The following is a 22,759-nucleotide window of genomic DNA, read 5'->3' as shown; positions in this document are numbered from 1 at the left end:
CGTCTGCCTCTGCTAATCGTACAAACTTCTGCCAGGTCTCCCCCACTCCAGAGTTGGTCTGACCTCTCCCTACACCTCCCGCCCTCTAATCGAGCCAGCACCTCAATGAACCTCTTCCCCACCCTCTCCGAAGCCCCCACACCCTTCCTGTGACGGGACGACTGGAGCCACCCGCAGTGCTCCCGATGCGGCCTGCCCGGCTTTATAAAGCCGCGACGAAGCTTCCCAACGTTTGAACTCAGTCCCTCGGCTACTAAAGGCACACGTGCCGTACGCCTTCTTCGCCAGCCTCTCTTGAGAAGCCGCGGGCTTGAGTTCCCCGGCCCCTCTGCGCATCACAAGCGCTTGGGATCCCGCAGGTGCTGGGAACCTACAGCAATCCGCACAGACTGCTGGAGGAACTCAGCAAATCAGGCAGCGTCCGTGGAGGCAAACGAGCCACTGGCGTTCACGAGCACCCGGGGAAGGGTCCCGGCCTGAAACGTTGATAACCCCTCCACAGGTGCTGCCCGGCGATCGGGAGAAATTGCTCTTCCCAGAGAGGAGCGAACCAGGGAAATGGTAGAAGTTAGCTCACTAAATACAGCACCTAGTAAAAGTATTCACCCCCACCAAACCCTCCGTTCACATTAATGAGTATTACAACCAGGGCTTTTGATCGATTTAACCGAGTATCTGCGAGTCACGTGCTCCTTTATTCACAGTACAGCCCCCCACCCCAAGAAAAAAAAACTGGGAAAATTGTAAAGCTGAAAAAGTAAAAATTCAAAATCTGAAGTTAGTTATTCTGATACAGAGAACTGTATTAGGTTTGCAGGTACCGCTGAAAGAGCATATCCTTGCCCGTGAGGTCTTTACAAAGCATCGCTTAGATACTGTAAAGATGCAGAGGAAGGTTTTGTGGTCGGATGAGGGTAAAGCGGAACTTTTTGGCCTCAATGCTCGGTGGTAAAAGCATCCGTTCATCTTGCGAGACCATGGATCTGCGCCTGGAAAGTCTTCACTCTCCAGGGCGCAGGCCTGGACAAGGTTGTATGGAAGACTGGCAGTTGCCCATGCTGCAAGTCTCCTCTCTCCACGGCACCGATGTTGTCCAAGGGAAGGGCATTAGGACCCATACAGCTTGGCACTGGTGTCGTCGCAGAGCACTGTGTGGTTAAGTGCCTTGCTCAAGGACACAACACGCTGCCTTGGCTGGGGCTCGAACTCACGACCTTCAGATCGCTCGGAGGGACATGTGGTGTAAATCTAACACTGCGGATCGGCCGGCTTACATTGTCCCTACTGTAAACTATGCTGGAGGCAGCCTCAGGGTTCGGTGATGCTTTTTGGCAGCTGGGGTTCTAAATTTGGTCATCATACAGAGGAAGACGAATGCAGGGAGATCCTGGATAAAAACCTGCCGGCCTCTGCCAAAAAGCATAAACTGGGGAGGAAGTTTGTCTCCCAGCAGGACAGGCAACCATGGAGTGGCTTCAAATGACAAAGATTGATATCCTTGAATGGCCCAGTCAGAGTGCTGAGCTGAACCCGACCGAGCGTCTCTAGCAAGGCCTCAAAATTGCTGCCCGATGTTGCTCCACGAATAACCCTGGCACAACCTGGGCAGTTTTGGAAGGAGGAATGGGCAAGTCTCGCTCCATTCCGTTGTGCAAAACCAACAGAGACTCGTCCAGAAAGACTCCTGGCTGTAACAGCTGCGAGAGGTGGTTCCGAGCCTTCGAACCACTGACAATTCAGTTTTCAAATTTTTAGCTTTTCATGCTTTAGAATTTTCCCTGGTTTTTATTTTGGGCTCTGCTGTGGAAAAAGTGGAGCACGTGATTCACAAATAAATATTTCTCTGTTAAATTGATCAAAATGTAATACACATTTGTGTCAACAAAGGTCTGGGAGCTGAATATTTGCACAAGGCACGGTACATTAAGGCAGATTTTTGTATGGTAGGGTGATGAAGGTTATGGGGAAACCACAGGCAGGTGGACGGTGAACTGACTGACTGGTCAAGCCCTGCTCCTGTTTCTTAACGTTTTATGCACCTGATGATTATTTCGGTAACGGACTAAAGTTATGCACAGTATTGCAGACGTGGTCTCTGCCGCAGCACTGATATCCTCCTGATTCCGAACCTCCGGCCCCTTCGCACGGAGACCAACATATTGTCTGCCTTCGGATTCCCCTCCACAGAGGCTGCCTGACCCGCTGAGTTCCTCCAGCATTTTGTGTGTGTCCCTCTGTACTCGCACACTGTGACTGGCTCCTGTCAGGAACGGTTGACCGTCCCCTCTCAAAGGGCAGCGGGCCGTGCTCGCCTGGGTTAAACTCCACCTGCCACTTCGCTGCGGGGCGCGAGTCTGGGCGTGCGCCCAAGTTTGACAGCTGCTTGCTCGCCTCTCCCCCTCCCAGGTGAACAGTGACAAGGTCTTCTGGCAGAGACAGACGAACGGCCAGTTCAAGAAGCTGCTGGTGCAGCAGAAGGTGGTGGGTCACAAGATCAGCACGAAGGCGGTGGGTTCCGACGAGAGGGAGGACATCACCCACCTCTACAAGTATCAGGAAGGTGGGTGGTCACAGGACGTCCCATCACACACTCCTGGGGTCAGACACAGAGTGAAACTCCCTCCACACCGTCCCATCACACACTCCCGGGGTCAGATACAGAGTAAAACTCCCTCCACACCGTCCCATCACACACTCCCGGGGTCAGACACAGAGTGAAACTCCCTCCACACCGTCCCATCACACACTCCCGGGGTCAGACACAGAGTGAAACTCCCTCCACACCGTCCCATCACACACTCCCGGGGTCAGACACAGAGTGAAACTCCCTCCACACCGTCCCATCACACACTCCCGGGGTCAGATACAGAGTGAATCTCCCTCCACACCGTCCCATCACACAGTCCCAGGGTCAGACACAGAGTGAAACTCCCTCCACACCGTCCCATCACACACTCCCGGGGTCAGACACAGAGTGAAACTCCCTCCACACCGTCCCATCACACACTCCCGGGGTCAGACACAGAGTGAATCTCCCTCCACACCGTCCCATCACACACTCCCGGGGTCAGACACAGAGTGAAACTCCCTCCACACCGTCCCATCACACACTCCCGGGGTCAGACACAGAGCGAATCTCCCTCCACACGGTCCCATCACACACTACCAGGGTCAGACACAGAGTGAGGCTCCCTCCACACAGTCCTGTGGGGTTGGATAGAGGGGAATCTCCCTCCTGGAAGGGACAGGGAGAGGAAGGGGATGTTCTGAGGATAGGAGCTAAAGGGAAGGATGGTAATATCTGCCTCCACCCATAACTGTCTGTCCCTTCTCCTACCTCCTACCCCCAGGTTCGGATGAGGAGCGGATCGCCGTGGAAACGGCCTGTCGCCACGGCAGCCGGCCCAACACTTACGAGAATGGGCGAGTGCGGGGCGAGGTGGGGGCAGAGGTGTCCGCTCCGGACGACGTAGAGATGGGTCAGGACTTTGCATTGACCGTGAAGCTGAGGAACAGCAGTGCCGAGACCCGCACCCTGGTGCTCTTCGTCCAGGCGGCCGTCATGTTCTACACCGGCGTCTGCAAGGCGCCCTTCCACAGGGACCGGCGCGACTTCCTGCTGGAGCCCAACCATGGTAGGCCGCGATCGCGACACCTGACCTCCAGCCCTCTGGTAGGCCTTGGACTTGTGTAGACCGCTTGCTCTAGTGGCTCAGCAGTTGAAGGAATAGGTGTGATGACCACAGGACGGGTGGGTGACAGGTACACTGATTCCTGGGAGATGGTCAAATGTCAAAGGTGAAGGTGTGCTGACCTAGGATGGGTTGGGGTCAGAGTTGAACAAGGCTGAGAGAAGGTCGGGGGTCCAAGGAGCAGGTGTGATGACCCTGGGAGGAGTGCGGGGTTGGGGATGAAGGCAGCTGAACCCTGGGAGAGGGTCAGGGGTCAGAGATGAAGACACTCAAGGCCGTGGGAAGTGTTAAAAGTTTGGAGGTGGTGTACTGACCCCTAGGGAAGGTCAGGGGACATCCAAACGTGCTCAGCCCTGGGAAAGCTGTGGAGTTAGGGATGAGTATGTGCTGACCCCTGGGAGGGGGTCAGGGATCAGAGGTGAAGGCACACAGACTCCTAGGAAAGGTCAAGGGTCAAAGGTGAAGATGCACTGGCCTCCAGGATATGTTGGGTTTAGAGGTGAGGTGTGCTGGCACATGTGAAGGGTCACGGGTCAGAGATAAAGGTGCATTGATCTTTCTTTTCTCCCCCTCCCTGCGGCCTGGCAGAGATGGAGGTGAAGCTGGACTTCAAGCAGGACGAATACCTGGAGCAGCTGGTGGACCAGGCAGCCATGATGTTCACTGTCACCGGCAGAGTCCGTGAGACGGGGGAGTCTATTGTCCAACAGCTGAACTTCCGACTCCGGACCCCCGACCTGCTCATCACCGTGAGTGTTGGCCTGCCCGTCCCTGTACCGTGCCTCGCTCCACCACCATCCACAACCCCCATCCCCATCCCGTGCCTCCTATCACCACCATCCACAACCCCCATCCCCGTCCCGTGCCCCCATCACCACCAACCACAACCCCCATCCCCGTCCCGTGCCCCCTATCACCACCAACCACAACCCCCCAGCTCCCGTCCCGTGTCCCCCATCACCACCATCCACAACCCCCCCAGCTCCCGTCCCGTGTCCCCCATCACCACCATCCACAACCCCCCAGCTCCCATCCCGTGCCTCCTATCACCACCATCCACAACCCCCATCCCCGTCCCATGCCTCCTATCACCACCATCCACAACCCCCCCAGCTCCCGTCCCGTGCCTCCTATCACCACCATCCACAACCCCCCAGCTCCCGTCCCGTGCCTCCTATCACCACCAACCACAACCCCCATCCCCATCCCGTGCCTCCTATCACCACCATCCACAACCCCCCAGCTCCCGTCCCGTGTCCCCCATCACCACCATCCACAACCCCCCCAGCTCCCGTCCCGTGCCTCCTATCACCACCAACCACAACCCCCATCCCCATCCCGTGCCTCCTATCACCACCATCCACAACCCCCCAGCTCCCGTCCCGTGTCCCCCATCACCACCAACCACAACCCCCCTATCCCCTCGTCCCGTGCCCCCTATCACCACCATCCACAACCCCCCCAGCTCCCGTCCCGTGTCCCCCATCACCACCATCCACAACCCCCCAGCTCCCTTCCCGTGTCCCCCATCACCACCAACCACAACCCCCCTATCCCCTCGTCCCGTGCCCCCTATCACCACCATCCACAACCCCCCAGCTCCCGTCCCGTGTCCCCATCACCACCAACCACAACCCCCCAGCTCCCGTCCCGTGTCCCCCATCACCACCAACCACAACCCCCCCAGCTCCCGTCCCGTGCCTCCTATCACCACCAACCACAACCCCCATCCCCATCCCGTGCCTCCTATCACCACCATCCACAACCCCCCAGCTCCCGTCCCGTGCCCCCATCACCACCAACCACAACCCCCCTATCCCCTCGTCCCGTGCCCCCTATCACCACCATCCACAACCCCCCCAGCTCCCATCCCGTGCCCCCATCACCACCAACCACAACCCCCTATCCCCTCGTCCCGTGCCCCCTATCACCACCATCCACAACCCCCCAGCTCCCGTCCCGTGTCCCCCATCACCACCATCCACAACCCCCCAGCTCCCGTCCCGTGCCCCCATCACCACCAACCACAACCCCCCTATCCCCTCGTCCCGTGCCCCCTATCACCACCATCCACAACCCCCCCAGCTCCCATCCCGTGCCCCCATCACCACCAACCACAACCCCCTATCCCCTCGTCCCGTGCCCCCTATCACCACCATCCACAACCCCCCCAGCTCCCGTCCCGTGTTCCCCATCACCACCATCCACAACCCCCCAGCTCCCGTCCCGTGCCCCCATCACCACCAACCACAACCCCCCTATCCCCTCGTCCCGTGCCCCCTATCACCACCATCCACAACCCCCCCAGCTCCCGTCCCGTGCCCCCATCACCACCAACCACAACCCCCCTATCCCCTCGTCCCGTGCCCCCTATCACCACCATCCACAACCCCCCCAGCTCCCATCCCGTGCCCCCATCACCACCAACCACAACCCCCTATCCCCTCGTCCCGTGCCCCCTATCACCACCAACCACAACCCCCATCCCCGTCCCGTGCCTCCTATCACCACCATCCACAACCCCCCAGCTCCCGTCCCGTGCCCCCATCACCACCAACCACAACCCCCCTATCCCCTCGTCCCGTGCCCCCTATCACCACCATCCACAACCCCCCCAGCTCCCGTCCCGTGCCTCCTATCACCACCATCCACAACCCCCCCAGCTCCCATCCCGTGCCCCCATCACCACCAACCACAACCCCCTATCCCCTCGTCCCGTGCCCCCTATCACCACCATCCACAACCCCCCCAGCTCCCGTCCCGTGCCCCCATCACCACCAACCACAACCCCCCTATCCCCTCGTCCCGTGCCCCCTATCACCACCATCCACAACCCCCCCAGCTCCCATCCCGTGCCCCCATCACCACCAACCACAACCCCCTATCCCCTCGTCCCGTGCCCCCTATCACCACCATCCACAACCCCCCCAGCTCCCGTCCCGTGCCCCCCTCCACCACCATCCACAACCCCCCCAGCTCCCGTCCCGTGCCCCCCTCCACCATCATCCACAACCCCATCCCCTCGTCCCGTGCCCCCTCCACCACCATCCACAACCCCCCCAGCTCCCGTCCCGTGCCCCCCTCCACCATCATCCACAACCCCCATCCCCTCGTCCCGTGCCCTCCCTCCACCACCATCCACAATCCCCCCAGCTCCCGTCCCGTACCCCCCTCTACCACCATCCACAACCCCCCAGCTCCCGTCCTGTGCCCCCCCTCCACCACCATCCACAACCCCCCCGCTCCCGTCCTGTGCCCCCCCTCCACCACCATCCACAACCCCCTATCCCCTCGTCCCGTGCCTCCTATCACCACCATCCACAACCCCCTATCCCCTCGTCCCGTGCCCTCCTCCACCACCATACACAAACCCCCCCAGCTCCCGTCCTGTGCCTCCTATCACCACCATCCACAACCCCCCAGCTCCCATCCTGTGCCCCCCCCTCCACCACCAACCACAACCCCCTATCCCCTCGTCCCGTGCCTCCTATCACCACCATCCACAACACCCTATCCCCTCGTCCCATGCCCTCCCTCCACCACCATACACAACCCCCCCAGCTCCCGTCCTGTGCCTCCTATCACCACCATCCACAACCCCCTATCCCCTCGTCCCGTGCCTCCTCTATCACCATCCACAACCCCCCCAGCTCCCATCCCGTGCCCCCATCACCACCATCCACAAACCCCCAGCTCCCGTCCCGTGCCCTCCTCCACCACCATACACAACCCCCCAGCTCCCGTCCTGTGCCCCCCTCCACCACCATCCACAACCCCCCCAGCTCCCGTCCCGTGCCTCCTATCACCACCATCCACAAACCCCCAGCTCCCATCCCGTGCCCCCTATCACCACCATCCACAACCCCCTATCCCCTCGTCCCGTGCCCTCCTCTATCACCATCCACAACCCCCCCAGCTCCCATCCCGTGCCCCCTCCACCACCATCCACAACCCCCCAGCTCCCGTCCTGTGCCCCCCCTCCACCACCATCCACAAACCCCCAGCTCCCGTCCCGTGCCCCCTATCACCACCATACACAACCCCCCAGCTCCCGTCCTGTGCCCCCCTCCACCACCATCCACAACCCCCCCAGCTCCCGTCCCGTGCCCCCCTCCACCACCATCCACAACCCCCCCAGCTCACGTCCTGTGCCCCCTATCACCATCATCCACAACCCCCCAGCTCCCGTCCCGTGCCCCCTATCACCACCATCCACAACCCCCCAGCTCCCGTCCCGTGCCCCCTATCACCACCATCCACAACCCCCCAGCTCCCGTCCCGTGCCTCCTATCACCACCATCCACAACCCCCTATCCCCTCGTCCCGTGCCCTCCTCCACCACCATACACAAACCCCCAGCTCCCGTCCCGTGCCCCCTATCACCACCATACACAACCCCCCAGCTCCCGTCTTGTGCCCCCCCTCCACCACCATCCACAACCCCCTATCCCCTCATCCCGTGCCCTCCTCCACCACCATCCACAAACACCGAGCTCCCGTCCTGTGGCCCCCCTCCACCACCATCCACAACCCCCCAACTCCTGTCCCGTGCCCCCCTATCACCACCATCCACAACCCCCATCCCCTCTTCCCGTGCCTCCCTCCACCACCATCCACAACCCCCCAGCTCCTGTCCCGTGCCCCCCTATCACCACCATCCACAACCCCCCAGCTCCCGTCCCGTGCCTCCTATCACCACCATCCACAACCCCCCAGCTCCCGTCCCGTGCCCCCCTATCACCACCATCCACAACCCCCCAGCTCCCGTCCCGTGTCCCCCATCACCACCATCCACAACCCCCCCAGCTCCCGTCCCGTGCCTCCTATCACCACCAACCACAACCCCCATCCCCATCCCGTGCCTCCTATCACCACCATCCACAACCCCCCAGCTCCCGTCCCGTGTCCCCCATCACCACCAACCACAACCCCCCTATCCCCTCGTCCCGTGTCCCCCATCACCACCATCCACAACCCCCCAGCTCCCTTCCCGTGTCCCCCATCACCACCAACCACAACCCCCCTATCCCCTCGTCCCGTGCCCCCTATCACCACCATCCACAACCCCCCCAGCTCCCGTCCCGTGTCCCCCATCACCACCATCCACAACCCCCCAGCTCCCTTCCCGTGTCCCCCATCACCACCAACCACAACCCCCCTATCCCCTCGTCCCGTGCCCCCTATCACCACCATCCACAACCCCCCAGCTCCCGTCCCGTGTCCCCATCACCACCAACCACAACCCCCCAGCTCCCGTCCCGTGTCCCCCATCACCACCAACCACAACCCCCCCAGCTCCCGTCCCGTGCCTCCTATCACCACCAACCACAACCCCCATCCCCATCCCGTGCCTCCTATCACCACCATCCACAACCCCCCAGCTCCCGTCCCGTGCCCCCATCACCACCAACCACAACCCCCCTATCCCCTCGTCCCGTGCCCCCTATCACCACCATCCACAACCCCCCCAGCTCCCATCCCGTGCCCCCATCACCACCAACCACAACCCCCTATCCCCTCGTCCCGTGCCCCCTATCACCACCATCCACAACCCCCCAGCTCCCGTCCCGTGTCCCCCATCACCACCATCCACAACCCCCCAGCTCCCGTCCCGTGCCCCCATCACCACCAACCACAACCCCCCTATCCCCTCGTCCCGTGCCCCCTATCACCACCATCCACAACCCCCCCAGCTCCCATCCCGTGCCCCCATCACCACCAACCACAACCCCCTATCCCCTCGTCCCGTGCCCCCTATCACCACCATCCACAACCCCCCCAGCTCCCGTCCCGTGTTCCCCATCACCACCATCCACAACCCCCCAGCTCCCGTCCCGTGCCCCCATCACCACCAACCACAACCCCCCTATCCCCTCGTCCCGTGCCCCCTATCACCACCATCCACAACCCCCCCAGCTCCCGTCCCGTGCCCCCATCACCACCAACCACAACCCCCCTATCCCCTCGTCCCGTGCCCCCTATCACCACCATCCACAACCCCCCCAGCTCCCATCCCGTGCCCCCATCACCACCAACCACAACCCCCTATCCCCTCGTCCCGTGCCCCCTATCACCACCAACCACAACCCCCATCCCCGTCCCGTGCCTCCTATCACCACCATCCACAACCCCCCAGCTCCCGTCCCGTGCCCCCATCACCACCAACCACAACCCCCCTATCCCCTCGTCCCGTGCCCCCTATCACCACAATCCACAACCCCCCCAGCTCCCGTCCCGTGCCTCCTATCACCACCATCCACAACCCCCCCAGCTCCCATCCCGTGCCCCCATCACCACCAACCACAACCCCCTATCCCCTCGTCCCGTGCCCCCTATCACCACCATCCACAACCCCCCCAGCTCCCGTCCCGTGCCCCCATCACCACCAACCACAACCCCCCTATCCCCTCGTCCCGTGCCCCCTATCACCACCATCCACAACCCCCCCAGCTCCCATCCCGTGCCCCCATCACCACCAACCACAACCCCCTATCCCCTCGTCCCGTGCCCCCTATCACCACCATCCACAACCCCCCCAGCTCCCGTCCCGTGCCCCCCTCCACCACCATCCACAACCCCCCCAGCTCCCGTCCCGTGCCCCCCTCCACCATCATCCACAACCCCATCCCCTCGTCCCGTGCCCCCTCCACCACCATCCACAACCCCCCCAGCTCCCGTCCCGTGCCCCCCTCCACCATCATCCACAACCCCCATCCCCTCGTCCCGTGCCCTCCCTCCACCACCATCCACAATCCCCCCAGCTCCCGTCCCGTACCCCCCTCTACCACCATCCACAACCCCCCAGCTCCCGTCCTGTGCCCCCCCTCCACCACCATCCACAACCCCCCCGCTCCCGTCCTGTGCCCCCCCTCCACCACCATCCACAACCCCCTATCCCCTCGTCCCGTGCCTCCTATCACCACCATCCACAACCCCCTATCCCCTCGTCCCGTGCCCTCCTCCACCACCATACACAAACCCCCCCAGCTCCCGTCCTGTGCCTCCTATCACCACCATCCACAACCCCCCAGCTCCCATCCTGTGCCCCCCCCTCCACCACCAACCACAACCCCCTATCCCCTCGTCCCGTGCCTCCTATCACCACCATCCACAACACCCTATCCCCTCGTCCCATGCCCTCCCTCCACCACCATACACAACCCCCCCAGCTCCCGTCCTGTGCCTCCTATCACCACCATCCACAACCCCCTATCCCCTCGTCCCGTGCCTCCTCTATCACCATCCACAACCCCCCCAGCTCCCATCCCGTGCCCCCATCACCACCATCCACAAACCCCCAGCTCCCGTCCCGTGCCCTCCTCCACCACCATACACAACCCCCCAGCTCCCGTCCTGTGCCCCCCTCCACCACCATCCACAACCCCCCCAGCTCCCGTCCCGTGCCTCCTATCACCACCATCCACAAACCCCCAGCTCCCATCCCGTGCCCCCTATCACCACCATCCACAACCCCCTATCCCCTCGTCCCGTGCCCTCCTCTATCACCATCCACAACCCCCCCAGCTCCCATCCCGTGCCCCCTCCACCACCATCCACAACCCCCCAGCTCCCGTCCTGTGCCCCCCCTCCACCACCATCCACAAACCCCCAGCTCCCGTCCCGTGCCCCCTATCACCACCATACACAACCCCCCAGCTCCCGTCCTGTGCCCCCCTCCACCACCATCCACAACCCCCCCAGCTCCCGTCCCGTGCCCCCCTCCACCACCATCCACAACCCCCCCAGCTCACGTCCTGTGCCCCCTATCACCATCATCCACAACCCCCCAGCTCCCGTCCCGTGCCCCCTATCACCACCATCCACAACCCCCCAGCTCCCGTCCCGTGCCCCCTATCACCACCATCCACAACCCCCCAGCTCCCGTCCCGTGCCTCCTATCACCACCATCCACAACCCCCTATCCCCTCGTCCCGTGCCCTCCTCCACCACCATACACAAACCCCCAGCTCCCGTCCCGTGCCCCCTATCACCACCATACACAACCCCCCAGCTCCCGTCTTGTGCCCCCCCTCCACCACCATCCACAACCCCCTATCCCCTCATCCCGTGCCCTCCTCCACCACCATCCACAAACACCGAGCTCCCGTCCTGTGGCCCCCCTCCACCACCATCCACAACCCCCCAACTCCTGTCCCGTGCCCCCCTATCACCACCATCCACAACCCCCATCCCCTCTTCCCGTGCCTCCCTCCACCACCATCCACAACCCCCCAGCTCCTGTCCCGTGCCCCCCTATCACCACCATCCACAACCCCCCAGCTCCCGTCCCGTGCCTCCTATCACCACCATCCACAACCCCCCAGCTCCCGTCCCGTGCCCCCCTATCACCACCATCCACAACCCCCCAGCTCCCGTCCCGTGCCCCCTATCACCACCATCCACAACCCCCCAGCTCCCGTCCCGTGCCTCCTATCACCACCATCCACAACCCCCTATCCCCTCGTCCCGTGCCCTCCTCCACCACCATACACAAACCCCCAGCTCCCGTCCCGTGCCCCCTATCACCACCATACACAACCCCCCAGCTCCCGTCTTGTGCCCCCCCTCCACCACCATCCACAACCCCCTATCCCCTCGTCCCGTGCCCTCCTCCACCACCATCCACAAACACCGAGCTCCCGTCCTGTGGCCCCCCTCCACCACCATCCACAACCCCCCAACTCCTGTCCCGTGCCCCCCTATCACCACCATCCACAACCCCCATCCCCTCTTCCCGTGCCTCCCTCCACCACCATCCACAACCCCCCAGCTCCTGTCCCGTGCCCCCCTATCACCACCATCCACAACCCCCCAGCTCCCGTCCCGTGCCTCCTATCACCACCATCCACAACTCCCCATCCGCAAACTTACTAACCCTGCCTTGTACCTGCTCGTACAGATAACAAACAGAAATGGACCCAGCCCCAAACCCTGGGGAACACCGCTCGTCACGGGGTCTCCAGTCCGAGAAACAACCTCCCACCCTCTCCCTCTGATTCCTTCCATCGAGCCCGTTGTATGTCCAGTTGTCCGGCTCCCCTGTGACTGAACCTTCCAGAGCAGCCGGCCATGTGGGACCTTAGCAAAGGCTTTACTGTGAGGTCTATGTAGACCACGTCTACCACCCTGCCCTCATCGATCCTCTTGGTCACTGCTTCAGTCAGATCCGCGAACTCCCACACACAATGAGGGGCTGACTCTCCCTGACCGACCCGTCTTTCCAAATACTTGTAGACTTTAACCCTCAGGACCCCCTACAGCAACTCAGCTGTCATTAGACTCACAGGAATGTAGAACACAGGCCCTTCGGCCCACAATGTTGTGCCAGCCTTTCAACCTACACCAAGATCAATCTAACCCTTCCCTCCTACACCCTCCATTGCCTGAGAGTCTATTAAATGGCTCTAACGTTCTTGCCTCTACCCCTAGCCCTGGCATTGCATTCCAGGCACTCACTATTCCCTGTGTTAAAAAGAAAATCTACCCTGTGACATCACCCTTAAATTCTCCTCCATCCACCTTAAAAGGACGTCCTCTGGTACTGGACATTGCTGCCCTGGGAAGAAGGCGCTGGCTCTCCACTTGATCAATGTCTATTATCACCTTGTACACCTCCACCAAGTCTCCTCCCATCCTCCTTCGCTCCAAAAAGCAAAGCCCTCGCTCTCTCAAACTTTCCTTCTGAGACGTGCTCTCTAATCCAGGCAGCGTCCTGGTGAATCTCCTCTGCACCCTCTCGAAAGCTTCCACACCCTCCCTATAATGAGGTGACCAGAACTGAACACAGTTAGGTGTGGCCTAACCAGGATTTAATCAAGCCCACAGCTCCTGAACTGAATCCCCTGACTAACCAAGATCAACATACCGTACGCCTTCTTAACCACCCTAGCTGCTGAGTATGCCCGCAGGAAAATGAATCTCAGGGTTGTACGTGGTGACGTACTGTACACACCTTTACCTTCAGCTCTATCGACTTGCACGGTAACCTTGAGAGATCTGTGGGCACAGACTGCAAGATCCCCCCATTCCTCCGCGTTGCTAATAATTCTGTCATTATCCCTGTGCTCTGTTTTCACGTTCGACCTTCCAAAGTGAATCGCCTAAAACTTCTCTGAACTCCAGCTGCCACTCCTCAGCCCAGCTCTGCATCCCGTCAGTGTCCGCAGCACCACCAACCTTCTCGTCATCTGCAGACTCACACCTCCACTTCCTCATCCAAGTCATTCATAAAAGTCACAAAGAGTAGGGGTCCCAGCAGAATACCACAAGCCACCGACCTCCGGGCAGAGTGTCCTCCATCTGTGGCCAGACCAATTCCCAGTCCATTCAGCTAGATCTCCCTGGATCCCCTGCCTCCTGACTTTCTGAATGAGTCTACCGTGGGGAACCATAACAAATGGCTCACTAAACTCCATCTACACTGCTCTACCTCCGCCAATTTGCTTTGTCACTTCCTTGAAAACGACCTCCAGGGTCGTGAGGCGCAAGCTGCCCCTCACAAAGCCATGCGGACTCTCCCCCAGTCAACTATGCTTGGCAATCCTCTCTCGGGGAATCCACTCCGATAGTTTGCCCAGCACTGGAATGAGACTCACCGGTCTATAATTGCCACGATTGTCCCCATGACCTTTCTTGGACAAAGGCATAACATCAGCCACGCTCCAGCTCTCTGGTACTGTTCCTGTGGCAAGTGGGGACACACAGTTTGTCTTGAATACCCCAGCAATCTTGCTTTCCATAATAACCGCGGTTTTATCCCGTCTGGCCCCAAGGCCTTCTATGTCTGAATGGCTTTCAAAAGTTCTACCACATCCTCTTCCTCGACATGTCCCGACACATCAGCCTGTCCTACACTGTCCTTGAGTTCGTCAAGGTGCTTCTCCTTGAATATTGAAACAAGGAATTCTTCAAGGACCCTCCTCTACTTCCTCCGAATCCTGGCTCCAGGTTCTCCTTGTATCCCTGATCAGTCCAACCCTCACTCTAGTCATCCTCCTGTTCCTCAAGTACGTGTAGGACAACTTGGGGCTTCTCTTAATCTACTCGCAGGGTCTTCTCATGTCCCTCCTTGCTCTCCCAAGTCCCTTCTTGGCAATCTTACAACTCTCAAGGGACTTTGCTTCCTTCCCTAAATCTTCCTCCTGCCTCTTGACTAGATGTTCCACAGGGGTGGGTTAAGGGTGGGACTACAACCAGAGGTCATGGGTTAAGGGTGAAAGGTGAGAAGTTTAAAGAAGAACATGAGGGGGTACATGAGGGGAAACTTCTTCCCTCAGAGGGTGGTGAGAGTATGGAACGAGCTGCCAGCACAAGTGGGGCATGTGAGCTCGATTTCAACATTTAAGAGAAGTTTGGATGGGAGGACTGTGGATGCCTAAGGTCCCGGTGCTGGTCGATGGGTGTAGGCAGTTTAAATGCTTCTGGCATGGACTAGATGGGCCGAAGGGCCTGTTTCTGTGCCGTACTTCTCTGTGATTCTATCCCTAGGGATTAACGGGTCCCTTTCAGAATGGCAGGCAGTGACTAGTGGGGTACCACAAGGCTCGGTGCTGGGACCGCAGCAATTTACAATATACATTAATGATTTAGATGAAGGGATTAAAAGTAACATTGGCAAATTTGCTGATGACACAAAGCTGGGTGGCAGTGTGAAATGTGAGGAAGATGTTATGAGAATGCAGGGTGACCTGGACAGGCTGGGTGAGTGGGCAGATGCATGGCAGATGCAGTTTAATGAGGATAAATTTGAGGTTATCCACTTTGGTGGCAAAAACAGGAAGGCAGATTACTATCTGAATGGTGTCAAGTTAGGAAAAGGGGAAGCACAACAAGATCTAGGTGTCCTTGTTCATCAGTCACTGGAAGTAAGCATGCAGGTACAGCAGGCAGTGAAGAAAGCTAATGGCATGCTGGCCTTCATAACAAGGGGAGTTGAGTATAAGAGCAAAGAGGTCCTTCTGCAGTTGTACAGGGCCCTGGTGAGACCACACCTGGAGTATTGTGTACAGTTTTGGTCTCCAAATTTGAGGAAGGACATTCTTGCTATTGAGGGAGTGCAGCGTAGGTTCACAAGGTTAATTCCCGGGTTGGCGGGACTGTCATATGTTGAAAGATTGGAGCAACTGGGGTTGTATACACTGGAATTTAGAAGGATGAGAGGGGATTTGATTGAAACATATAAGATTATTAAGGGATTGGACACGCTGGAGGCAGGAAGCACGTTCCCACTGATGGGTGAGTCCAGAACCAGAGGCCACAATTTGAGAATAAGGGGTAGGCCATTTAGAACGAAGTTGAGGAAAAACTTCTTCACCCAGAGGGTTGTGGATCTGTGGAATGCTCTGCCTCAGAAGGCAGTGGAGGCCAATTCTCTGGATGCTTTCAAGGAAGAGTTAGATAGAGCTCTTAAAGATGGTAGAGGGAGAAGGCAGGAATGGGATACTGATTGTGGATGATCAGCCATGATCACAGTGAATGGCGGTGCTAGCTCGAAGGGCCGAATGTCCTACTCCTGCACCTATTGGCTATCTACCACCTGAACATCTTTTCCCAGTGGGGTAAACACAGTCAAACCTGAGGCTCCCTGAGCAAACCTCTCATTTTCCCTGAGAATATCTGCTCCCGGTTTATGCCCCCAGTCCCCGCCTAATACCCTCGTAAATGGCCCTCCACCCTAAAATAAACTCCCATACTGCCTGTTCCTATTCTTACCCAAGGCTATGGTGGGAACTGGGGGTGTCGTGGTCACTGTCCCCAAAGTGCTTCCCCCTCAGAAGCTCTCACCTGACCCCTGCCCAGGATCAATATCCTGCAGAAGTAATTGAGTTGCCACTGACCTGAGACAAAGGCCTGAGATTCCCCACCCCGCATTCCCCCACCCCTCCCTACCCCGGCTTCAGCACCTCTGCAGCAATGATGAGACGATGAGGGTATCTCTGGGTTTAACACACCTTCTTTCTCCCCCCCACCCGCCCCCGCCCGATCCAGCCGCTGGGTGTTGCCGTGGTGGGAAAGGCGGTGAAGGTAGAGGTGTGTCTGAAGAACCCCCTGCCCATCTCCCTCTCGGGGGTGGTCCTGCGATTCGAGGGGGCTGGCCTGCAAGGTCCGAAGGCCTACAAAGTCGGGTGAGTGGCAGTGAGGAGGAGGTGGTTGGAGGGAGGAGGAGGTGAGAGGGGGAGCAGGTTGTGAGGAGGGAGGAGGAGGGGGTGTGGAGGAGGTGAGAGGAGAGGACAGGGAGGGGATGTGGAGGAGTGGGAAGGAGATGAGGTAAAGGTGGGGGAGGAGGGCGAATGAGGAGGATGGTGAAGGGGGAAGGAGATGAGGGAGGAAGAGGGAGGATGAGGTAGAGGTGGGGGAGGAGGCAGTAGTGAGGAGGATGGTGAAGAGGGGGAGGAGGCGGTAGGGATGTGTGTTTAAGATGAGGAGTCAGGTGGGGACAGGCAAGGGAGGGGTGGAGAGAGGGGGAGAGAATGGGCATTGAGGGAGGGGCTGGTTGGACTGCTCGGTGGGTGAGGATTGGGATGGGAGAAGAGGCCTGGGCTGTCACCCCTCTCTCTGTCCCCAACACACTACCCAACTCCGTCACCCCTTCCAGTCCCCTCTATCCATTCCCCTCTCCTCCCCTCCTCTTCTCCCTCCCCTCCCCTAGTCCAGCCCTCTCCCCCTCTCTCTACTGTCTTCCCTTCTCTTCCCTCTCCCACTCCCCCCTGACATCCCCTCTCTCTCCTCCCTCTCTCCCCTCCTCTTCCCCTCCCCTCTCCCCTCCCCCTCTCCCTCTCCCTCCCATTCTCTCGCTCTCTCACTCACGGTGCCCCTTCCTCCCCCCCCCGCCAGGAACGTGCCGCGGCAGGGGACGGTGACGGTGACGGAGACCCTCCTGCCCCGCCGGGCGGGCCGGCGGAAGCTGGTCTGCAGCCTGGACTCTCCGCAGCTGACTCAGGTGCACGGTGTGGCCGAGCTCGAGGTGCGGGATGCCTGAGGAGGGGGTGCACGCGGGGCCGGCAGCAACGGCGCAGAGGCCCGGAGCCCCGAGCCTGACCCCCCGGTCAGATGGCCAACGTCCTGCAATGTGACTGTGTTCGGAAGCACTTTTCGAGGGTGGGGCCCATCCAGCCCGACTGCCCCTACCCCCCCAACCCTTCCCCCTCCTGTACATCTGAACTTCAGCTCGAACTTAAGTGTCCAAGCACAGTATTTAGTTGTCTGGTCTGTGAGCACCTCTCTCTTCGTGCAGCTGCTCAGGACCAGTTGTTTCGTCTGTGGATTTTTCCAATAAAATCAATTCAGCAAGTTCAGATTTTGTATTATGTTCTTTCTCAATTCCCCATTGCAGACCCAGTCAGTTCGGATCAGTGCAACATCTCCTCCGCAATCTCCATCAGCCCAGGCAGGAGCACTGCAGGGCTGGGTGCTCAGCCCCCCGCTCGACTCACTCGACACCCATGACTGTGAGGCTAAGCATGGCTCCAATGCCATTTTCAAGTTTGCTGTCGTAGGACAAATCAAGGGTTGAGATAATTCAGCATACAGGAGCGGGATTCAATATCTGGCTGGGTGATGTCACAATGACCTCTCACTCAGTGTCAGCAAGACCGAGGAGCTGACGATTGACTTCAGAGGTCTATCAGCTGGTCCTCATCGGTGGACCAGAGGTGGAGAGGATCAGCAAGTTTAAATTTGTCACTGTCATTATTCAGAGGACCTGTCCCGGGCCTAGCTTGGAAGAACAATCACGAGAAAAACACAGCAGTGTCTCTTAAAGGTTTGCAAAGATTTGGCATGGCATCTAAAACTTTGACAAACTTCCACAGGTTGGCAGTGGAGAGTATTTCGACTGGCTGCATCACAGCCTGGTGTGGGAACACCAATGCCTTCGAATGGAAAATCCTACAAAAAGTTGTGGATAGGGGCCCAGTCCGTCATGGGTAAAGCCCTCCCCACCACTGAGCACATCGACATGGAGTATCGTCGCAGGAAAGCAGCATCCATCGTCAGGGACCCCCACCACCCAGGTCATGCTGTCTTCTTGCTGCTGTTATCAGGGAGAAGGTACAGGAGCCTCAGGACTCACAACACCAGGTTCAGGAACAGTTACCACCCCTCAACCACTGGCTCTTGAACCACAGGGAAAACTTCACTCAACCTCACATGCCCCATCATTGAAATGTTCCCAGAACCAATCGACTCACTTTCAAGGACTCTTCATGTCATGATCTCAGTATTTATTGCTTATTTATATATTATTATTATTTCCTCTTTATATATTTGCAGTTTGTTGACTTTTCTTCACTGGTTGAACACCCAAGTTGGTTCGGACTTTAACTAATTCCATTATGGGTATTACTCTATAATTGATTTATTCAGAATGCCCGCAAATAAATGATTCTCAGAGTTATATATGGTGTATATATGTACTTCGATAATCAACCTACTTTCAAATTTCAATCTTTGCACGCCTCAGGCTCCCTCTGCACCATCCTGTCACACACTCAGACACAGAGTGAAGCTCCCTCCACACCTTCCCATCACGCACCCCCGGGGTCAGACACAGAGTGAAACTCCCTCCACACCGTCCCATCACACACCTCCGGGGTCAGACACAGAGTGAATCTCCCTCCACACCTTCCCATCACGCACCCCCGGGGTCAGACACAGAGTGAAACTCCCTCCACACCGTCCCATCACACACTCCCGGGGTCAGACACAGAGTGAAACTCCCTCCACACCTTCCCATCACGCACCCCCGGGGTCAGACACAGAGTGAAACTCCCTCCACACCTTCCCATCACGCACCCCCGGGGTCAGACACAGAGTGAAACTCCCTCCACACCTTCCCATCACGCACCCCCGGGGTCAGACACAGAGTGAAACTCCCTCCACACCGTCCCATCACACACCTCCGGGGTCAGACACAGAGTGAATCTCCCTCCACACCTTCCCATCACGCACCCCCGGGGTCAGACACAGAGTGAAACTCCCTCCACACCGTCCCATCACACACCTCCGGGGTCAGACACAGAGTGAATCTCCCTACACACCGTCCCATCACACACTCCCAGGGTCAGACAGAGAGTGAAACTCCCTCCACACCGTCCCATCACACACTCCCGGGGTCAGACACAGAGTGAAACTCACTCCACACCGTCCCATCACACACTCCCGGGGTCAGACACAGAGTGAATCTCCCTCCACACCGTCCCATCACACACTCTTGGGGTCAGACACACAAAGTGAATCTCCCTCCACACCGTCCCATCACACACTCCCAGGGTCAGACAGAGAGTGAATCTCCCTCCACAACGTCCCATCACACACTCCCGGGGTCAGACACAGAGTGAATCTCCCTACACACGGTCCCATCACACACTCCCAGGGTCAGACAGAGAGTGAATCTCCCTCCACAACGTCCCATCACACACTCCCAGGGTCAGACAGAGAGTGAATCTCCCTCCACAACGTCCCATCACACACCCCCGGGGTCAGACACAGAGTGAACCTCCCTCCACACCGTCCCATCACGCACCCCCGGGGTCAGACACAGAGTGAAACTCCCTCCACACCGTCCCATCACACACCTCCGGGGTCAGACACAGAGTGAATCTCCCAACACACCGTCCCATCACACACTCCCGAGGTCAGACACACAAAGTGAATCTCCCTCCACACCGTCCCATCACACACTCGCAGGGACAGACAGAGAGTGAATCTCCCTCCACAACGTCCCATCACACACCCCCGGGGTCAGAAACAGAGTGAACCTCCCTCCACACCGTCCCATCACACACTCCCGGGGTCAGACACAGAGTAAATCTCCCTCCACACCGTCCCATCACACACTCCCGGCGTCAGACACGGAGTGTATCTCCCTCCACACAGTCCCATCACACATTCCCGGGGTCAGACACAGAGTGAATCGCCCTCCACACCGTCCCATCACACACTCCCGGGGTCAGACACAGAGTGAATCTCGCTCCACACCGTCCCATCACACACCCCCGGGGTCAGACACAGAGTCAACCTCCCTCCACACTGTCCCATCACACACTCCCGGGGTCAGACACAGAGTGAATCTCCCTCCACACCGTCCCATCACACATTCCCGGGGTCAGACACAAAGTGAATCGCCCTCCACACCGTCCCATCACACACATCCGAGGTCAGACACAGAGTGAATCTCCCTCCACACCGTCCCATCACACACTCCCGGGGTCAGACACAGAGTGAATCGCCCTCCACACCGTCGCATCACACACTCTCGGGGTAAGACACAGAGTGAATCTCCCTCCACACAGTCCCATCACACACTCCCGGGGTCAGACACAGAGTGAATCTCCCTCCACACCGTCCCATCACACACTCCCGGGGTCAGACACAGAGTGAAGCTCCCTCCACACCGCCCCATCACACACTCCCGGGGTCACAGAGTGAAACTCCCTCCACGCCGTCCCATCACACACTTCCGGGGTCAGACACAGAATGAATCTCCCTCCACACCGCCGATCACACACTCCCGAGGTCAGACACAGAGTGAAATTCCGTCCACACCGTCCCATCACACACTCCCGGGGTCAGACACAGAGTGATTCTCGCTCCACACCGTCCCATCACACACTCCCGGGGTCAGACACAGAGTGAGGCTCCTGCAACACCGTCCCATCACACACTCCCGGGGTCAGACACAGAGTGAATCTCGCTCCACACCGTCCCATCACACACTCCCGGGGTCAGACACAGAGTGAATCTCCATCCACACCGTCCCATCACACACTCCTGGGGTCAGACACAGAGTGATGCTCCCTCCACACCGTCCCATCACACTCTCTCGGGGTAAGACACAGAGTGAATCTCCCTGCACACCGTCCCATCGCACACTCCCGGGGTCAGACACAGAGTGAAGCTCCCACCACACCGCCCCATCACGCACTCCCGGGGTCACAGAGAGAAGTTCCCTGCACACCGTCCCATCACACACTACCAGGGTCAGATGCAGAGTGAAACTCCCTCCACGCCGTCCCACCACACACCTCCGGGGTCAGACACAGAGTGAATCTCCCTCCACACCGCCCATCACACACTCCCGAGGTCAGACACAGAGTGAAACTCCCTCCACACGGTCCCATCACACACTCCTGGGGTCAGACACAGAGTGAATCTCACTCCACACCGTCCCATCACACACCCCCGGGGTCAGACACAGAGTGAAAATCCCTCCACACCGTCCCATCACACACTCCTGGGGTCAGACACAGAGTGAAACTCCCTCCACACCGTCCCATCACACACATCCGGGGTCAGACACAGAGTGAATCTCCCTCCACACCATCCCATCACACACTCCCGGGGTCAGGCACAGAGTAAAGCTCCCTCCACACCGTCCCATCACACACCCCCGAGGTCAGACACTGAGTGAATTTCCCTCCACACCGTCCCATCACACACTCCCGGGGTCAGACACAGAGTGAAACTCCCTCCACACCGTCCCATCACACACATCCGGGGTCAGACACAGAGTGAAACTCCCTCCACACCGTCCCATCACACACTCCCGAGGTCAGACACTGAGTGAATCTCCCTCCACACCGTCCGATCACACACCCCCGGGGTATGACACAGAGTGAAACTCCCTCCACTCCGTCCCATCACACACTCCCGGGGTGAGACACAGAGTGAAACTCCCTCCACACCGTCCCATCACACACTCCCGAGGTCAGACACTGAGTGAATCTCCCTCCACACCGTCCGATCACACACACCCGGGGTATGACACAGAGTGAACCTCCCTCCACTCCGTCCCATCACACACTCCTGGGGTATGACACAGAGTTAAGCAAGAACCTGTGAACAGTGTGTTCCTGCTAGGGTGAAGGGCGAGAGTCACAGTTTTAGACCTTGATATGCAGGGGAAAGAGTGTGTATATTGTACCGACATTCATCTACAGGGGAAAGAGTGTGTATATTGTATCCCGACATTCATCAACAGGAGAAAGAGGGTGTATATTGTACCGATATTCATCTACAGGGGAAAGTGTGTGTATATTGTACCGACATTCATCTACAAGGGAAAGAGT

The 22,759-nt window shown here is 58.8% G+C and overlaps 1 protein-coding gene across 1 annotated transcript in view; it reads left to right on the top strand.

Moving 5' to 3' along the window:
* The window catches only part of LOC134352706 (protein-glutamine gamma-glutamyltransferase K-like), a 41,745-nt gene extending 22,730 nt beyond the window's left edge, over positions 1–19,015 (top strand). The window contains exons 10-14 of the mRNA XM_063060104.1: positions 2,407–2,560; positions 3,351–3,635; positions 4,281–4,441; positions 16,680–16,816; positions 17,526–19,015. Of these exons, the coding sequence (XP_062916174.1) occupies positions 2,407–2,560; positions 3,351–3,635; positions 4,281–4,441; positions 16,680–16,816; positions 17,526–17,670 (882 nt within the window). The 3' untranslated portion in view covers positions 17,671–19,015. The remainder of the gene's footprint in view (positions 1–2,406; positions 2,561–3,350; positions 3,636–4,280; positions 4,442–16,679; positions 16,817–17,525) is intronic.
* Positions 19,016–22,759: the final 3,744 nt, after the last annotated feature.

This window comes from Mobula hypostoma, chromosome 10 (assembly GCF_963921235.1).
Source record: "Mobula hypostoma chromosome 10, sMobHyp1.1, whole genome shotgun sequence".
NCBI classification, from domain to species: Eukaryota; Metazoa; Chordata; class Chondrichthyes; order Myliobatiformes; family Myliobatidae; genus Mobula; species Mobula hypostoma.
This window is presented reverse-complemented; position numbering and strand designations above follow the sequence as displayed.